General features: G+C 32.3%; 1 protein-coding gene across 4 annotated transcripts in view; it reads right to left on the bottom strand.

Moving 5' to 3' along the window:
* The window catches only part of LOC147063915 (uncharacterized), a 208,594-nt gene that overhangs the window by 48,902 nt on the left and 143,231 nt on the right, over positions 1-16,461 (bottom strand). For all 4 annotated transcript variants that reach the window (XM_085958922.1, XM_085958924.1, XM_085958925.1 and 1 more), the window contains exon 9: positions 16,092-16,364. In XM_085958922.1, coding sequence (XP_085815048.1) covers positions 16,092-16,364 — 273 coding nt within the window. The remainder of the gene's footprint in view (positions 1-16,091; positions 16,365-16,461) is intronic.

Raw genomic sequence — 16,461 nt, 5'->3', positions numbered from 1 at the left:
TAAATAATGACAGGTAGTTAGATAATATACACTAGAATGACTACACAGTTTCTTTGATAATAATGTATGGTTGCATTCGAATTAGGGTAATGTTAAGTGGGGTATATACAAATGATTCTTGGTATTTAATAAATTAACATAAAATTTAATCTACTAGGTCAAATGTGTACGTTTTCAGTTAAACATCTAATGTATTTACATTCATTAACCAAATAAGTTATATTGAAGGCCGAATAGTCGACTATTGCATTCCCTCGTTAATTTAAAATGTAGATTACCTACCTATCGAGCTTTAGCTTTTTTTAACAAGAAATAATATTCGAATAGGGAAAATCTAGTTGCCACTTGCAACACTGAATATAACGAATGCACATGTTACATAAAAAAGGTAAAACGTAATAAATTATTTTGTTACCGATAAGTTCTAAAAACGAAGAGTTAACATTAATATATAAAAAATCCTAATGGCGAATAAAAAAAATGTATGATATGGAAGGTAGATACGTTCCTTATTAAGGCCATGCATTAGTTGAGGCACGGTCTAAAAAGATCGTTGCTAGGCGATGTGCGGATTGCGGGTCGCGGGTGCAAAAGACGCCTGTCAAACGAAATATTATTTCTCATATAAATCCAACATACGTCCATTTTATGTTCTGTTTATTATTCTATTAGTAACAATAATAATATATTCATTGACATGTTTTCTTTTTAAAGTAAATGGGTAACGTTTTTAGTCATCTTTACACGATTTTAGAATTAATTGGCCCGTCGCCATCACGCAGCAAAGTGACGTATGTCTGACTCGACGTTCTCTCAATGAATGCGAAGCGAGTACAAAATTTCGTCGCGCGTACAGTTGAAAATTATTTGGCGTTTCACTGATGCGTCACCTTAATAGTTACCTGCATATTATTATTATGGTATGTATGACGTACTCGTTTTAGCGAGATTAGGTTGGTATGACAAATGAAATGCATTCACGGGTCTTTGTAACTGCTTTATGTTTAATCATGCAATACTATTATAGCATATTGCATCATAGACAACAAACATACATTTTGTAATTATAATTAATTTTGATGCACACGTCAACGTAATGATGCGAAATATTGTTTTGTTAGTTATGCGGATAAGTTTCTGTTTATACACAAATAAACGTTAAATATCTGTTTGAAATAAATAAAATTTCTGTAATAGTGTTTATAGTAAAATCATGTTAAGTATATCATTTTTTTTTTAATATTGACACGTGTCCTAATTGAATAAGTTTTTTATACATAGTTAATTTAATAAAGTTACACAATGCGGCTATCGACGGTAGTTTATCATATTTATGAACTGAGAAGTTAATTATTACAATAAGTTTGAATTGACCGTCTGAACTGTGAAAAAGTGCTATGGTTTAAGAGCAACTCTCTTGACTGTGTTAACTCTTAGAGCGAGATAGACAGTTTTGATAGTTTAGACGATTTATTGGAACAATTATAATACCTCAATACATAAATATGATAAACTACCGTCGATTACCGCCGATAGCCGCGTATAGAATAGACCCACTGGAGTGCCATTTTAGGATCAGTTAAGAAATGAACAATTTAATAAAATTTTCTAAAAGTGTATGTAGGTACATTGATAAGAGCTTTAATTAATCAATACACATAAAAAAATACAACTTTTAAATTGAAATAATTAATTAGTTACTTAATAAATATAATGTAATAAAAAATGAGCGTTCATTGAAGGCTTTCAATTATTACTATTACATATTTTTATGATTACTTTTTTTTAGAAATATCTTTTAGATATGTACTTGAAATCATCGTATTTGTGTCGTATCAAGCTTCGGTTTCATAACCAAGCTGTAAAACACCTACTATGCTGTCATAAAGCCCTATACTCATACATAAAAGTACATTTTGTATGCAATCATTATTAAAAAAAAGAATTTTCATGACAGTTGATAGACGACTTATCAGATTCAAAATAAGAAAAACAGGCCGCCAAAAATATATTTGGTTCGACACGATTAAGCCATTAAATAGCAAGAGATATTGAGCTCCGCATAAAAAATGGCGAAGAAACTATATAATAATACTTGGACACGTAAAGTAATAACTATTTCCCATTATATTAGCGTTATCGGCATTATAATCGTTAACGCCAACACGTCGAAATATTTCCAATGACTTTTTTGTTGCCCGACAGCGAGACCAATCGTGCGGAAGTAAGTGACAGCTAACAGTAACTGAATGTAAATGGGCCGCCATTTTATTGGTGTTACTGCTTTATAATAGAAAAATGTATGTAATAAAATAACTAAAATAGTGCGAATCAATACCAAATAAAATTATAATATAAAAGTTTAAATATAGAATAACTCAATGACATGTCGCGCGTTGTTTCTTGTACATATTATTTCATACACTAATATTCAAATTAGCATTATTTTAACGTTTATCCAAATTTTTGACAACAATTATTTCAACTTTCAGTTAACATTAAAAGAAAGTTCCAGAAACTCAGGATAGGTATGGAGATTTGCATGCTGGTTATAACGCGTACTGCCAAGATTTAGCTGGAAGCAGTTTGAATAACAGATAATCAATTGACAAATGAGTGGTTCACAAGCATAGTGAACCAAGCCCATTCTGAGTTTTTTTTGAGTAAGCTAGGTTCAAACATAATATTTCAGTATTTCTAATTGTGTAAGGGTTTAATTGCAATTCGCAAGTGTTATTTTGAGTAGATTTAAGTTATTATGTAAGAGAAATCATACCCTTAAAGAATAAGAAATACTCAAAAATTATGTTTGAACCTAGCTTACTCTAAAATAACCAGAATGGACTTGGTTCACTATGCTTGTAAACCATTCAAATCCAGTCGTCCAGTGGTACCCAAGATTGCCCCTACAAGGGGGGGGGGGGGGCTGACAGGGCTGTGGCCTATGTAGCGAATCAATCAGATAAATGAGATAAACACACATTTTAAATTTGCTCTGATTTTAAAATATATAGTTCGATGCAATTTTTAGTTGTTATCTGTTGATTACTCGACAACTACATAATTTGATATAAAAATAGCTATAAATACTCTGAATTTTATTTATGCAATGCATTGGGCTGAAATGAATGTAATAAGATGAACGTATAGGGAATAGAGTAAGTCTATGAGAGCCTCAAATAATGGGTATGGTGAGAAAACCGATTTCCCCCAGACATGAAAAGCCCTTAACAAACTGCGAACTATGGTAGAGCGTACTCGAGAAAACTGAGTGATCTCTAATGGTTAAACTTGCATGAAAAACGTGTATTTCATGATTTGAGTGCTGACGTAAGTATATAATTGTGTTCGAACACAATAAACAAAAAAATTGAAAGAATTATAACGATATACATTATTATTGATAATAAAATTGCTCTAATTCCTAAATTAATCCGTAATTAGGATTAGCTTACATACGTTACGAAAATATGTGATTAATACAACAACAAAATAGTGTGAAATCTTGCTACGAAGAAATACGAGTATTTTTATTATTTTCCTGTGTTATTTATATATTATACGTATCAGTAATAAATACAAGAAATCGCTTAATACTTATAGATCATGTAGACAAGATAGTAGCTTTACAATAACAATAGCAATGTAAAAATAATAAAAAAAACGAATGGCAATAAAATCTCCCACCGGCGTCCTTTACCGTGACATTGTACATGATTCATATTGTATTTTATGTATTGTAAAAAATATCTTTTAATGACAGGTTGGTACAAAATTTACATATTTCAATGTCTTACCATATCATGTAATTAGGTTTATCGTCACCTATTTCTATCGAATCGTAAGAGAAAATAAACTTTTATTATTGCTATAAACTTTTACAAAGGTTAGTTTCCACTTTACAGTAATGTATCGAGTTACGCTACCCTTTTATTAGTCATACATCTAGACCCATTGCATTGATAAATGAAGCTGCGTGCATAAAATATTTTTAATGAAGGATATATTTTATAAAACATTTACTATTAAACTGTAAAAGATTTAATTGCCAAAGATCTTTGTTACCAGCCTTATGCATTTGGACTAATGTGATATAATATCCGGTTGTGTTTTTACTATCGCTTCATGTCGTTATATGCAGAAATGTACGATTGAGTGTTACGTGGAAGCTCGACAGTAGAGTGGCCTTAGCTATTTGAGTGGTAACATAATATGATATAGATAATATGTCATAGAAAACGAGTGCAATAATAGAAAATATATTGTCATTATAATACTACTCTACAATAAATTCCGACTTGAATATGCAAATATATTCAAATGGGCGAGCATGCTGATAATACTACATATTATTATATGTTAGCATTTCTTTCTGAATACTAAATAACTGACGTCACTATCAACTGATGGAGAAGTTGCCTGTTAAAAAATTACAGACAATGTAATCTTTTAAAAATAATGAACACTAAATAATAAACTATACATTGTTTGGATCTTGTGGTTCAATAGCAACTACCTACTCAGAATCATTACATAGTGTAAGGTTGCTGCCAAAAGTTGGTAAGTTGATAATTTAGGTATTTAGAATTAACAAAGGATTATGTGACTATATATAAATATGTATGCTAGAATAGATATATCTATTCGATATAGAACATACACATAAACACAGAGAAATTAGCATTATGCCTGATTGAAATGTCAAACTTTCAATAAATTACAAATTGCAATTACTCCATAACATGATTTCGAGACTTACCAACATTTGGTAGTAACTAAAGTAGTTTGGTAGTAGTAGGTACGAGTATATTATTATGATAACAGGTTATAATACTTTATTTTACATACCTAGTATACCCTGTTTATACGTGCATGGATTTACTGCTGACAGTGTGTATTATCGTTGCCATAACAAGAAAATGTACGTGAAAACATGTATAATCGTGGAAGTTGCAAGATTGGATGCATGGATCAAACAAGTTCAGAAGCTTCTAAATTTTCACACGACAGTTGGAATCTGTGAGATATATGCGCCTGAGTAGTATAACAATAGAGACGAACCTGCTGGAAAAAAAATGAACTAGGCCGCACAAAAAATTTTTGACGTTTACCAATTTTCACAACCGGTCAAATGAAACCATACAATTACAACATCATGTCTCGCTTACGCTTGAAGAATGAGATTGGCGTGACAGTCAGCACTTTTACGTGTTAACAGTTATTATTGCGACAATTTAAAATACACATTATTAGTGTCGGTAAATGCATGCATACATACTGGCGCTATTATGTTACGGATTTTTTTTAAATATACATAGTTTCAAAAGCTCTGTCGAATGTGCGATGTTTGGTATGGTCGCAATACTGAAGCTCGCATTCAATATAAATAAAAAAGATTTCATGTTATACACTTTTCATTTTCTATAAAAATTGACATTTTTTTTTTATTAAAATCATAAATTATTTAAAAAAAAATATCTAACTACATTTCAAACAAAAAATGTAATAATAAGAAGGCTTTAAGGAACGGACATTTTTTTATATATTTTTTAAATTGAGAGCTTATCATTGATGAAAGATACTATATAAATACAATGAAGTAGGTGCACACAATTTATTGTGTAGGTTGCTACATTGATATTTCATCGTTAAATTACACGTTTAGTTCAGGTTCCTGCATTTTCACGCACGCATTCAAGGAAAAAAATCATTTCCATAGATGTCAATCAAGTGTTATCGTGCAAATTAGTTATATAAATCTGTTTTCCTCAATTTCATATTGATTTCAAAGCATTTTATTACGTAAATAATAAGGAATAAATCACTTTTTATCAAAAACAAATAACTCTAACGAAATGGTAACAAATCGCAATAATAACTTCGCAGAAAAGTTTTTTGTACTATTATAATACCGCGCATATATTATTATCACGATACAATACATAACATAGAAATCGTATACGCAAGCTTACAGGTAATAATTATTAATCAGTCGAATTATTTAAAACTTGCCAAGCAACAATTTTTCACGATACAATCTAGTCCAAATCAATCGTTGGAATTTCATTGGAAAACTTTTACTATAAATTTTCCACGAGAGATTTAATTAACCAATACATGCATAACTCATAACTATTTGGCAATTTGGTAACCTTGAATTTGACTATCAAGAATTCCAATGTAATGTTTCACTAGGTAATTATTTTATTTTATAAAAGTACATCACTTAGTATCACCTAGACTCCAAGTCTTTGAGTATGATACCAAAAATATTGACAGATGACAGAAAGTTTTGACCAGTTGTCTACACCAGAATTTCCCGATTATCAATTCTAGGAACTCTTTCATAGTGTGCACAACATAACATAATTCCATAATAAATTTAGGGTAGCGCATAAAAATGCCCACGATGGCCGCGTGGCTTAAACGCCGGCCTATTCAGTCGAGGGTCCCAGGTTCGAATCCTGGATCTGTCAAGTGCACATATTGTTTTTCAATTTGTATATGAGTCAGATTATGGACCTAATAGGTTGAGAAAGTGGCTGACATCCATTTCTCGTAAAAATAAAATCTGTTAATACAAACCTTCACCCTGTGGAGGCCCATATGATCCTATTAGGATCGGATATGGTCGAAAAAGAAGAATAAAAATACACCAGGAAGTAATTAATAAGTTTGGAAAATGAGTCTAGTTTTGTTTCCAAAAATGTAGCTTAAGAGACTGTAAAAATCTCTCGTACGTTTTCCCTAGAGCAGTGATCGCCAAACGATCGCTTGCGAGCTACCGGTAGCTCGCGGCGGCATTTTTGGTAGCTCGCGTTGGATTTTTTATCAAATTATTTATAAATTTGCCTCTCAAATTTTATTACTGGACTCCGAAATGAAATATTTCTCGAACTAAGTTTCAATGAAATGCTTAACAAGTTGCCGTTGTAGTATGAATTCATCAGAAACGGAATCGATAGAATTTCAATGTGATTTGTCGCTTAAGAGTGTTGCCTCAACTGTAGAATCTGTATGGCATTTCGCCCCAATAGAAAAGTATCAAATTTTAGTTCGAAATGCGCTCAAAATGAAGGCATTGTTTTGTTCTACCTGGTTATGTGAATCAACGTTTTCCACTATGAAGGTGGTTAAAAGTAAATATATAAACAGAGTCATAGATGTACCTACATCTTAATAAATGCATTCGGATGAGAATGACAAGGTACTCACCGAGAATTGAAAAAATTGTGGAGGAAAGTGAATGCCATTTTTTCCACTAATTATTTTTACTTTTACTCAAACTTATTTCAAGATATTCTTCAAATATTATTTTGTTTATAAATGAATTAAAGTACCTACGCATTTTATGTTTTATTAGAAGTCCAATGTCCTAATTTATTTGAAGTAATATTATGTATGATACGAAATATAATATTATGTATGGTACATACGATAAAGGATGATGATAAAAAAATGTTAAAAAGGAATATGTATAAGTAGCTCACCAGACAATTTAAATTTCTGAAAGTAGCTCACATCCTTATTGAGTTTGGAGACCACAGCTCTAGAGTGATAAATACCCAGCAAAATGAAAACGATCAAAATTTCTGCCTGGTAAGGGCCTCGGCCGACAAGTAAGTTTTGTTGCGAACATAAAAGTGTTGGGAGACCCATGACCCAAGATGTGCGAGTCATCAAAATTATGTATTGGAGGAAAATTGCGGAGGATAGATCGCACTGGTAAAGACAACTCGAGGAGGCTGGGGTCCACTTTGGGGTGTTGCGCCTCAAACGGCGGTGATAAACCTTTTCGAAAGATCCAGCGTTAAGACATTTATGAATTTTATGTACAACTTAATATTCACCACGCATGGCATGCATGTTGTTAACCATAGCTAATGCACATTAAATACAAATTCATGTGCATTAGCTAAAGTATAGTATTATTAAAACTAGTCACCGAGATATTTAAATTCTCCATATACCTACTTACACACGTTTTTCATTGTAATGCAAAACATGAAAATTAATAATAAACTCAATACGATAAAATGCATACAGTCTGGAAACCTTGATTTTTTTTAAACCAATCTGTTGAATGTTTTCACGTAAGTACTTTGGTATGTGTTAAAAGTATACATGAAAAGCAAATAAAAAAAATAATAAATAGGCTGATAAGTGATAAGAAGTATTTTCCGTACCAAAGTAACACAATATGTATTTACAGTAGGTATTAAGATTTTTGTGGCGATTGAGGCACGAAATAAAAAAATATAAAGTTCTTACCTATTACCTATAGTAGATTTCAATACCTCAATTTTACGTACTTCTTATTAATTAACTATTTTTTTATTCAACGAATAATTCACAAGATTTAAGAATGTAACATTATTTTTATTGAACATACATAATTTGAAAAAACTTCTGAGAAAATATATAACCAATAGAAAATTCTTTTTTTGAAAAAAATACGACACCCAGCACGAATCGAACATGCGTCTCTCGGGATTCGCACCCACGCACATCGACCACAATGCTATAGGAATCTTATCTAATTGCGACAAATTTATTGGTTATATATTATTTTCTCAAAAGTGTTTTCAAATTATGTATGTCAATAAAAATAATGTGATTCTTAAATCTTGTGAATTATTCGTTGAATAAAAAAAATAGTCAATTAAATTATTAGCAAGTTAAAGTAAGTTACACCAAAAAATCTTGGAGTGATCCATGACGTCGGTTAGTAATTAAGGTAATTGATAGGTACCTACTTTGATTTTAAATACAAAATCCGATTGGCAATAGTAACTCAATTTAGAAAGAGCTTCAGAGAGTATTAATTGGAAGAGACATTAGTTAAAATTTGTCGCAATTAAATAAGATGCCTATGGCATTGTGGTTGATGTGCATGGGAGCGAATCCCGATAGACGCAGGTTCGATTCCTGCTGGATGTCGTATTTTTTTTTTTTCTTAAAGAAGATTTTTTCTATTGGTTATATAACTTCTCATTAGATAATTAATATATCATTACTATTAATTGATTCATTAAAAAAATAATCTTACAACGATTGATATAAGTTGTGAACAAGAAACACTCTTGAAAAATAGTAAATACTGTATAAATCCACTTCTGAAAAAGTGTGTTTGTTTGCTACTGTATGGAACTTGTCCAGTAGTTTATCTGATCAGATAAGAGTTTTATTACTAAGTATAAAGAGCATAATATTGTCTTATAGGTACATTATATGTTGATTATATTATCATACATTGACGGAAAATATGTAATAATGATGGATTCAAATTATTCTCCAATCAGAGGTGGTCATATTGTGGAAGTTCAGAAGTTACCTAATCAACGTAGATGTAAATCTATTTGATTGTCTCCACTACTAAACTACGCCACTTTTATGTGACGGGTAGAAGGTAAGTTTAACGCAATATTAATACACCCTCTCTTATAAACGTTCAGTGTGAGTTTTGTAAGGTAAGTTATCTTTGGAACATTCTGAAGATATATTGTTAGTGCGAAACAGCCGTCAACATACTTAATTTAAATCTTTAATCATGCATATCTCGGCTACTCTAAGAGAGTATAAAATAGGTTTTTTTAAACACTAAACTTTCGATTCACACTGATTTCATGTCTCCGCACATGTTTCGGCTAAAATCAAAGAATAACTTTGAAGAAGTCTGGTGCCGTGAATGATAGGCATGAAGGGCGGAGAATTCACATTTACGCCCAATGGAAAATATTTCAGAAGATCAACTTCCCTATAAATATATCGTAGGCCTGCAGATATATCCGAAGAGCTGCGTCCCGTATGCCTTTCCTTGGGAAATTTCTGCCACCAACAAACTTGATGAAAACGCACTGACGTAATATTATTATATTTAGGCTTTACCTGCGATTTAGTTTATGGTGACTGTGGTTTTGTTTCTGTGGATATTTCTATTCTGTCGCCTATACTAGTGAAAGAATAATACCCGGTTTACACGTGCATGGATTTACTGCTGACAGTACGTATTATCGCAGCCATAACAAGAAAATGTACGTGTAAAAATGTATTACCATGCAGTTGCAAGATTGCATACATGAATCAAAGAAGTTTCCGAATTTGTATGCGTCAGTTGGGATTTTTTCAATCAAAGCCTGCGCAGTAGAACGATAGTGGCGAACCTATCGGCAAAAAAACAAACTACACCATACAAAGACTCATTTTGAAGTTAACTGATTGTTATTACCAGTCAAATAGTATCATAAAATAACATAATCGTGTTTTGCTTACTCTTGAAGAATGAGATTGGAGAGACAGTCTGCACTTTTACGTGAACACAATTATTGTCACGATAGCTTAAAATAAACATTATTGCTGCTAGTAAATCTATGCACGTGTACAGGTGTTATAATGAACAAATATCATATGAAAAATAAAAGGGACATGCTGATCAATCCTGGTTATCCTACTTACACACTTGGGTCTGCCAGGTTATGGTGATGAAAATTTATACTAAACGTCATTATTTCAAAGCCTAGTATTATGAACACATCACACATTCAGTATATTATTTTATCATTCTCTATGGTTAACGGAATACTACGGTATATACTATATAGTGCATTGTGGTTACATATTTTTGCAGCGTCATTAAATAACAAGTTGAGATGGTAATCTTTGGGTTTTTTTAAAAAGTAATTATAAAATTATCCGAAAGCAATTTTAGATCAATTTGAACGGTGGATGGTTGTAAGTAAATAAATTAACTACTGCCAGATCGGTGACTTGCATTATATAATTAAATGTTTATTTTATTTAAATTGGGCCCGTGGGTGATAAAACATGGCGACAGGCAATTTGTAGTAACCGTAAACAGAAAGGAATATTCAAAACAACGCCAACGCAAGACATTTTTCTGATAGAATTATATTATTTTAAAAGGACAGTGACATTGTTAAATTAGTGCAAAATCATTATTCATTTGGTAAGTTAATCGCTAAAGTAACGAATGTATTAAAATTAAAATTACAAATAAGTTCTACCTAGTACGTACTTAGAACTCTTAAAAAATAGAAAGTAGACAGTAATACAATTTAACTTGACCCAATACAAAGGGGATACAAGAATTGAATACACGAAATTAAATAGGCACTAAGTGCCCGAAAATCGAAAAAAAATAATGTGCAGAAATTTTTATGTGCCATCGCCAATATCCTAAATACATGTCGAAGTGCCAAAAAAATATATTAGAGCTTTTATGGATATTCAAGGATGGCTTTGGGTGTAAGAGGCAGCGTGATTATTTAAAAAATAGGCATTAAGTGCTGTTTAGTGAATATGTGTCATGAGACTTAGTTCTTCGTTTGCGACGTAGTGCTTTTCTAAAATATCGTTGTTCAAACGTTTAATTATACATTATTGTTATTTATTTATTCTATGCATTAAGATTGTATGTTAAATTTAATGAGAAGCTAATAAAACAATAGTTTTATGTAAAATAAACGAATTATTCATTAAACCTCTTATATTCAGCCTTATGGTACTTGGTGCATATTTTATTTCGTGTATTCAATTATAGATTATAAGAAAGCGCTCACCCGGAAAGGGAAAGACGTAAGTTCGAGTTCCACTCGGTTCAACTTTTTCTTATATGACGTGTTTTCACTTTTCAAAATTATATTTTTTTCTTTAATAGGTATATTATAATCTAACATTATGAAAACCTTATGTATATTTAGTATTGTATAAAAAATAACAATTAAATTAATAATGTTATAATGTAAGCGATATTAAATATTACATAAATATATATATATATATATATTAGATTTAATATTGCTAATATAAAGTTTAGTGTAACCATTTCAAAGGAACTACGAATGAAATAATTCGAGTGTACATGTAAATAGTTTCTGGGCAAAAAAATATTATAATATATTACTTATATTAAAACACTTTACGCTAATGTAATATATTTCAAATTACATTCATACATATAGTGACTCTGACAGGTAATCTATCATATAAATATATTGGTTAACGGTTAGTAACTATCAATATTCATTTTTTTATTGATAAAGAGACTCATATATTATAATTTTATATAATTCTACAATATAATAATACGTTTATTGTTAATATCAATAGATACATAGAAGACATACTATTCAAAGAAGAAATAAATTTGAATGGTTTGTTCAAATTTCCCTGTCATATAATTCCATATAACTGAACGAGATATATGGCGTTTGAATTTTTCTGATGCGCCGATGGAGATGCCCAAACAAGATAAAAGTGTATAGAGCCTATTTTCAGTTATATCTCACCTGTACCACAGTGATATAAAACCTCGTTGGCTACGTACCGCCTAATGCCAATATGCCGACCAATAAGCGTGCACGATTGCCTTAGGGTATTTCAAAAACTATGTAGGTACGTGTCAAAACCTATGAAAATATAACTTAAAGCTTATTCTATCTATATGAAAAATAAATGGCACAGGATTTACGAATAATTTGGTAGGCGGTTTTACTTAATGGGCACACAGCAAAATTTAAAAAAATATAAACATACCCATAATATATTTTTGAACTAACACCATACGTTCTTCCTGGCAAATCCGTCATGCAGGCGTATACCGTGGTGTAACGAACATTAGGCGCCTCTCAATGTTGCGCTATAAGCAACCTCCCAAGACCTTGGTTCTAGTGCACTAGTGTGTGCGTGATTCTTATTTTGATATACCTAATATAATATTACGGTCAATCCTCAGTAATATTTTTTCCTTGTAGATACCTAGTCGCAATGGCCGAGCGGTCTAATTAAGGATCGGACCGATTTGAGAAGCTCTTTCTTTTCAACCGACATATGGGGACGCTCCCAAAGGAAGTGATCGGCATCCTGCAATTCGCCACATAAGAAAGTCGGAGATTCTATTACGCCAAGCTTATGGAGCTTGCAGCAAAACCACCGTGTCCGGTTAAGAACTGAGTTGTCCAATGGTCTGAAGTCAATTTGGTTATCTCCATGCGCCACTTTCGAAATCAGTTAGAGCCCGTGGCCCGTGACCTGAAACCGCCACTGGTTAACTGGTAATATTATTTTTCATATTATAAGTACTATGGATGGTGTAATTACCAAGTACATATTATAATCTAGTTACAGATTCAAAAAAATATCCCTAGGGATTTGTTTAAGTTGAAGATTTGATATGATATATTTATTTCCTTGACGAAGTATGGAGACTGCCAAACAAAACCTCCTCTAAACATAATTAAAAGAATGTCCATATTATTATTATTGATCATATTATGCAGATACTTCAATTTAATTTTTAATATAGAAGATATTATATATATTATATGAAGAATATATGGATATATTATACAGGATAACAATATGAATGTGTTATCTTTGTATAAAAACTGTAATCGCTATGCAATTAGATAGGTAGGTACCTAAAACGATAACCCGTGTTGATAAAGCGTGCGTAGAATATTGATTGAGTGTTAACCTATTTGATTGGATATGCGTGTTACCTTTTTTAATTAGTAACTTATCTATGACGGAATTAATAATTTCGGTACTTATTAGTTATTTTATTACTAAATCGATAATCGATATAGGTACCAATATTATCGAAAATGATTTGAAAAATATTGTACCTATTTGTTTCTTCAGCAGGAACCGTATATTCTTCTTCCTCTTTTTCTTGACGGTGTCAATTAAATATGTTATCACTATTAACTGCAAATCGTAACGTTAATAACTATAGTAAGGAGTTTGGCCACAGCATGCGGTGTCATATCAATTTCTGCGTCTTATCATTCAAGGGTTTCTGGTAAGTGAGGCCTTGGATCAATAATCTTATAGACTGGTTTGAGTCTGGCACTACATCATTATTTAGACTGACAACAGCATGGCCCCCACATCTTGAATCGGGCCCCCAGGTCAGGATGTTTGGCGGGCCTCCTACCTATCGCTAAGGTTAAAGGCAGTCTGATGTCCTACACTAGTGTTCCCTAAGGCTTCGGACACATAGGCAGGTGTCTTGCTTGGTGGCTACGTGCTAGGTGACATATCCTAGTGAACGAACGCACACTATTATATTATCTCAATGGCCATACTGCACGCTTCGCGCCTCGTTACGTGATTATGAGTCACCTCGTGAGTTTCCCGGCGAACAAACGTGTTGGTTATTTTTATTGTATCACCTAGTGATTTTGCCATTGTCTATGGATTTTGCAAGATGGCAGATGTTTCTTCAGTATAGCTAACGTCAAACACCGTATATTTTGAGGTTATAAATAATGATGCATGTGATGAATAATTGACAGTATGCACCCAACAAGTTCGAATTTGCGACTTTCGAAATTTTAAACTTAAATTCTCTGTGAGATGTAGCTTTCTGGTTAGTTTTGAGAGTGACATAATTATCGATGTTGACTTAAGCGCTCCCGAATATCAAATGAATTTGTACCTAAGCACGTAGCGTACAATGTGGCAGTTAGTATTGTTTTTAGTAGACAAGCATAGCATCTAGCTCAGGACTAGCGAAGCACCTACCTATGTGGCCGAAGCCTAAATGATATTCGGCGGAACCAAATTAAAGCCATTCCGTGTATATTTAACGATGTTTTGTATTTTTAAAGAAATCCACTTGAATTATTGAGTCGTCGGCACTCGGCCTCATTTATTATGAAGCACTGATCGCCCATTTTGTAGTAGCCAAGTAACATGCGACCCTTCGTCATTTTAATAATAATTATACAATTAAATTCCACACGTGAATTATTATTTAATTATATCAATCATGATATATATGTAAATCCATTGCACAGCCACATATTAAAACTTGCATAGTAAAATAGCGGCGCAGGCGACTTTTTAAATATTAGAACAAGTTTGTGGTGTATGTTTATCTCATTGAACTGTTAACATTGAACGGCTAGAGCCCTGTCACCCCCCCCCCATCCCCTTTGTGGGAGCCATCGGCAACAGACAGGGAAAAGGTAGCCAAGATCATCGCCTACGACCGATAACGGATATGGCATATAAAGAGGATGAGTAAAAGATTTATAAGAAGAATAACCAATTTATAGTACAACTGTGAGAGAGCTCAGACGATATTCAAAAGACCTCCAGATAAAAATATGTTATTTTATTCGTCCTATTCTATGTATATTATTATTATTTTGTAGGTACATAGCTAAATAGAACAACAATAGTGATGCCATCTAGTTTTTCGATGTAATACTATGAGTATGATTTTCATGACGGGGAAATAATATAGCAATAGTGGTTTGAAACTTGGATGCAAGAAAAAGAAAATAAACTATTTTTCCTTTATGGACGCTACGTAGATATTCATAAAACATGAGTAACTAGAGTGTAACTACCTATTATCTTTTATATGCATGAATGCAAGTTACTAATATACAAAAAATATTTATTTAGGTACCATAATATATTTTTTTTGTGATTTTACCGAGGCTTTGACTGCGACTCGCTGTCATATCGCCCCTTCTCTTCTAGAAGGGGATCCGTCGATCAGGTCCTCACTTCTATTCTGTTAAATAACTTTACAATTTTGCCTAGCTCTTCCGTCTTACCCACCGCCAGGACACCCTTCAATTCGTCGACATTCTCATAGATATCCGCGATTCGCAGAGGGACTCTGTGAAGTTAATATTTAGGGCATTGTAGTGTTATATATGTAGAATGTCCCCTAAAACATGACATTCATCGCAGAGCTGCGATTCGTTTCTTCCCATAAGGACATCAAATCTTTTGCCCATTGTGTGCCCTGTTCTTAGCCTCAGTATTAACTTAAGCTCATTCCTCGCCAAAAAAGACTCTACAAACCAGGGCACCTCTCGTGGTGATGGTAGAATAGACTTACTCCATTTCCTCTACCTTAATATTATGGCGACGCAATTGTTGGTTATATTTAATATAATATCTATCAAAGATATGCTAGTAATTCATTTTTACAATCAGATAACTCGTTTATTTCGAAATTCTTGAATATGATGATAACCTGTCAAAATTAATAAAATCCAATAGACATTTAATAAAAATATTATTAATTATAAATTGAATTAACTCACCACTGTTGCGTATGTTGAAGTAGACTTAATTTCTTGATTATCATTGTTGCATTTTTCTGGTAGAGGTTTAAATGTACAACTACGATCTTGGGCCGGTACTACATTGTTGTTTTCCACGTTGGAATTGCTGGCGAACATTCTCTTGTGAGCTTTCTTGAACTCGTCCATAAGGGCGTCGTGCTTTTGTTTCTTGTCATCATCGACGCATTTTAACACTTTATTTTTCCTCATTTCTTCTACTTGTGCTATATTAAAATTAGAATTCTTCAAGCGCTGGAAAAATAAATCACAATAAATCTATTAGTTAACATTAAATATGTTGACCAATTGGGTAGGTATATGACATATTATGTTATAACTACGAATAAAT

This window comes from Rhyacophila brunnea, unplaced genomic scaffold (genome assembly GCF_057557595.1).
Source record: "Rhyacophila brunnea isolate RB1 unplaced genomic scaffold, BYU_Rbru_1.0 scaffold_8, whole genome shotgun sequence".
NCBI lineage: Eukaryota > Metazoa > Arthropoda > Insecta > Trichoptera > Rhyacophilidae > Rhyacophila > Rhyacophila brunnea.
This window is presented reverse-complemented; position numbering and strand designations above follow the sequence as displayed.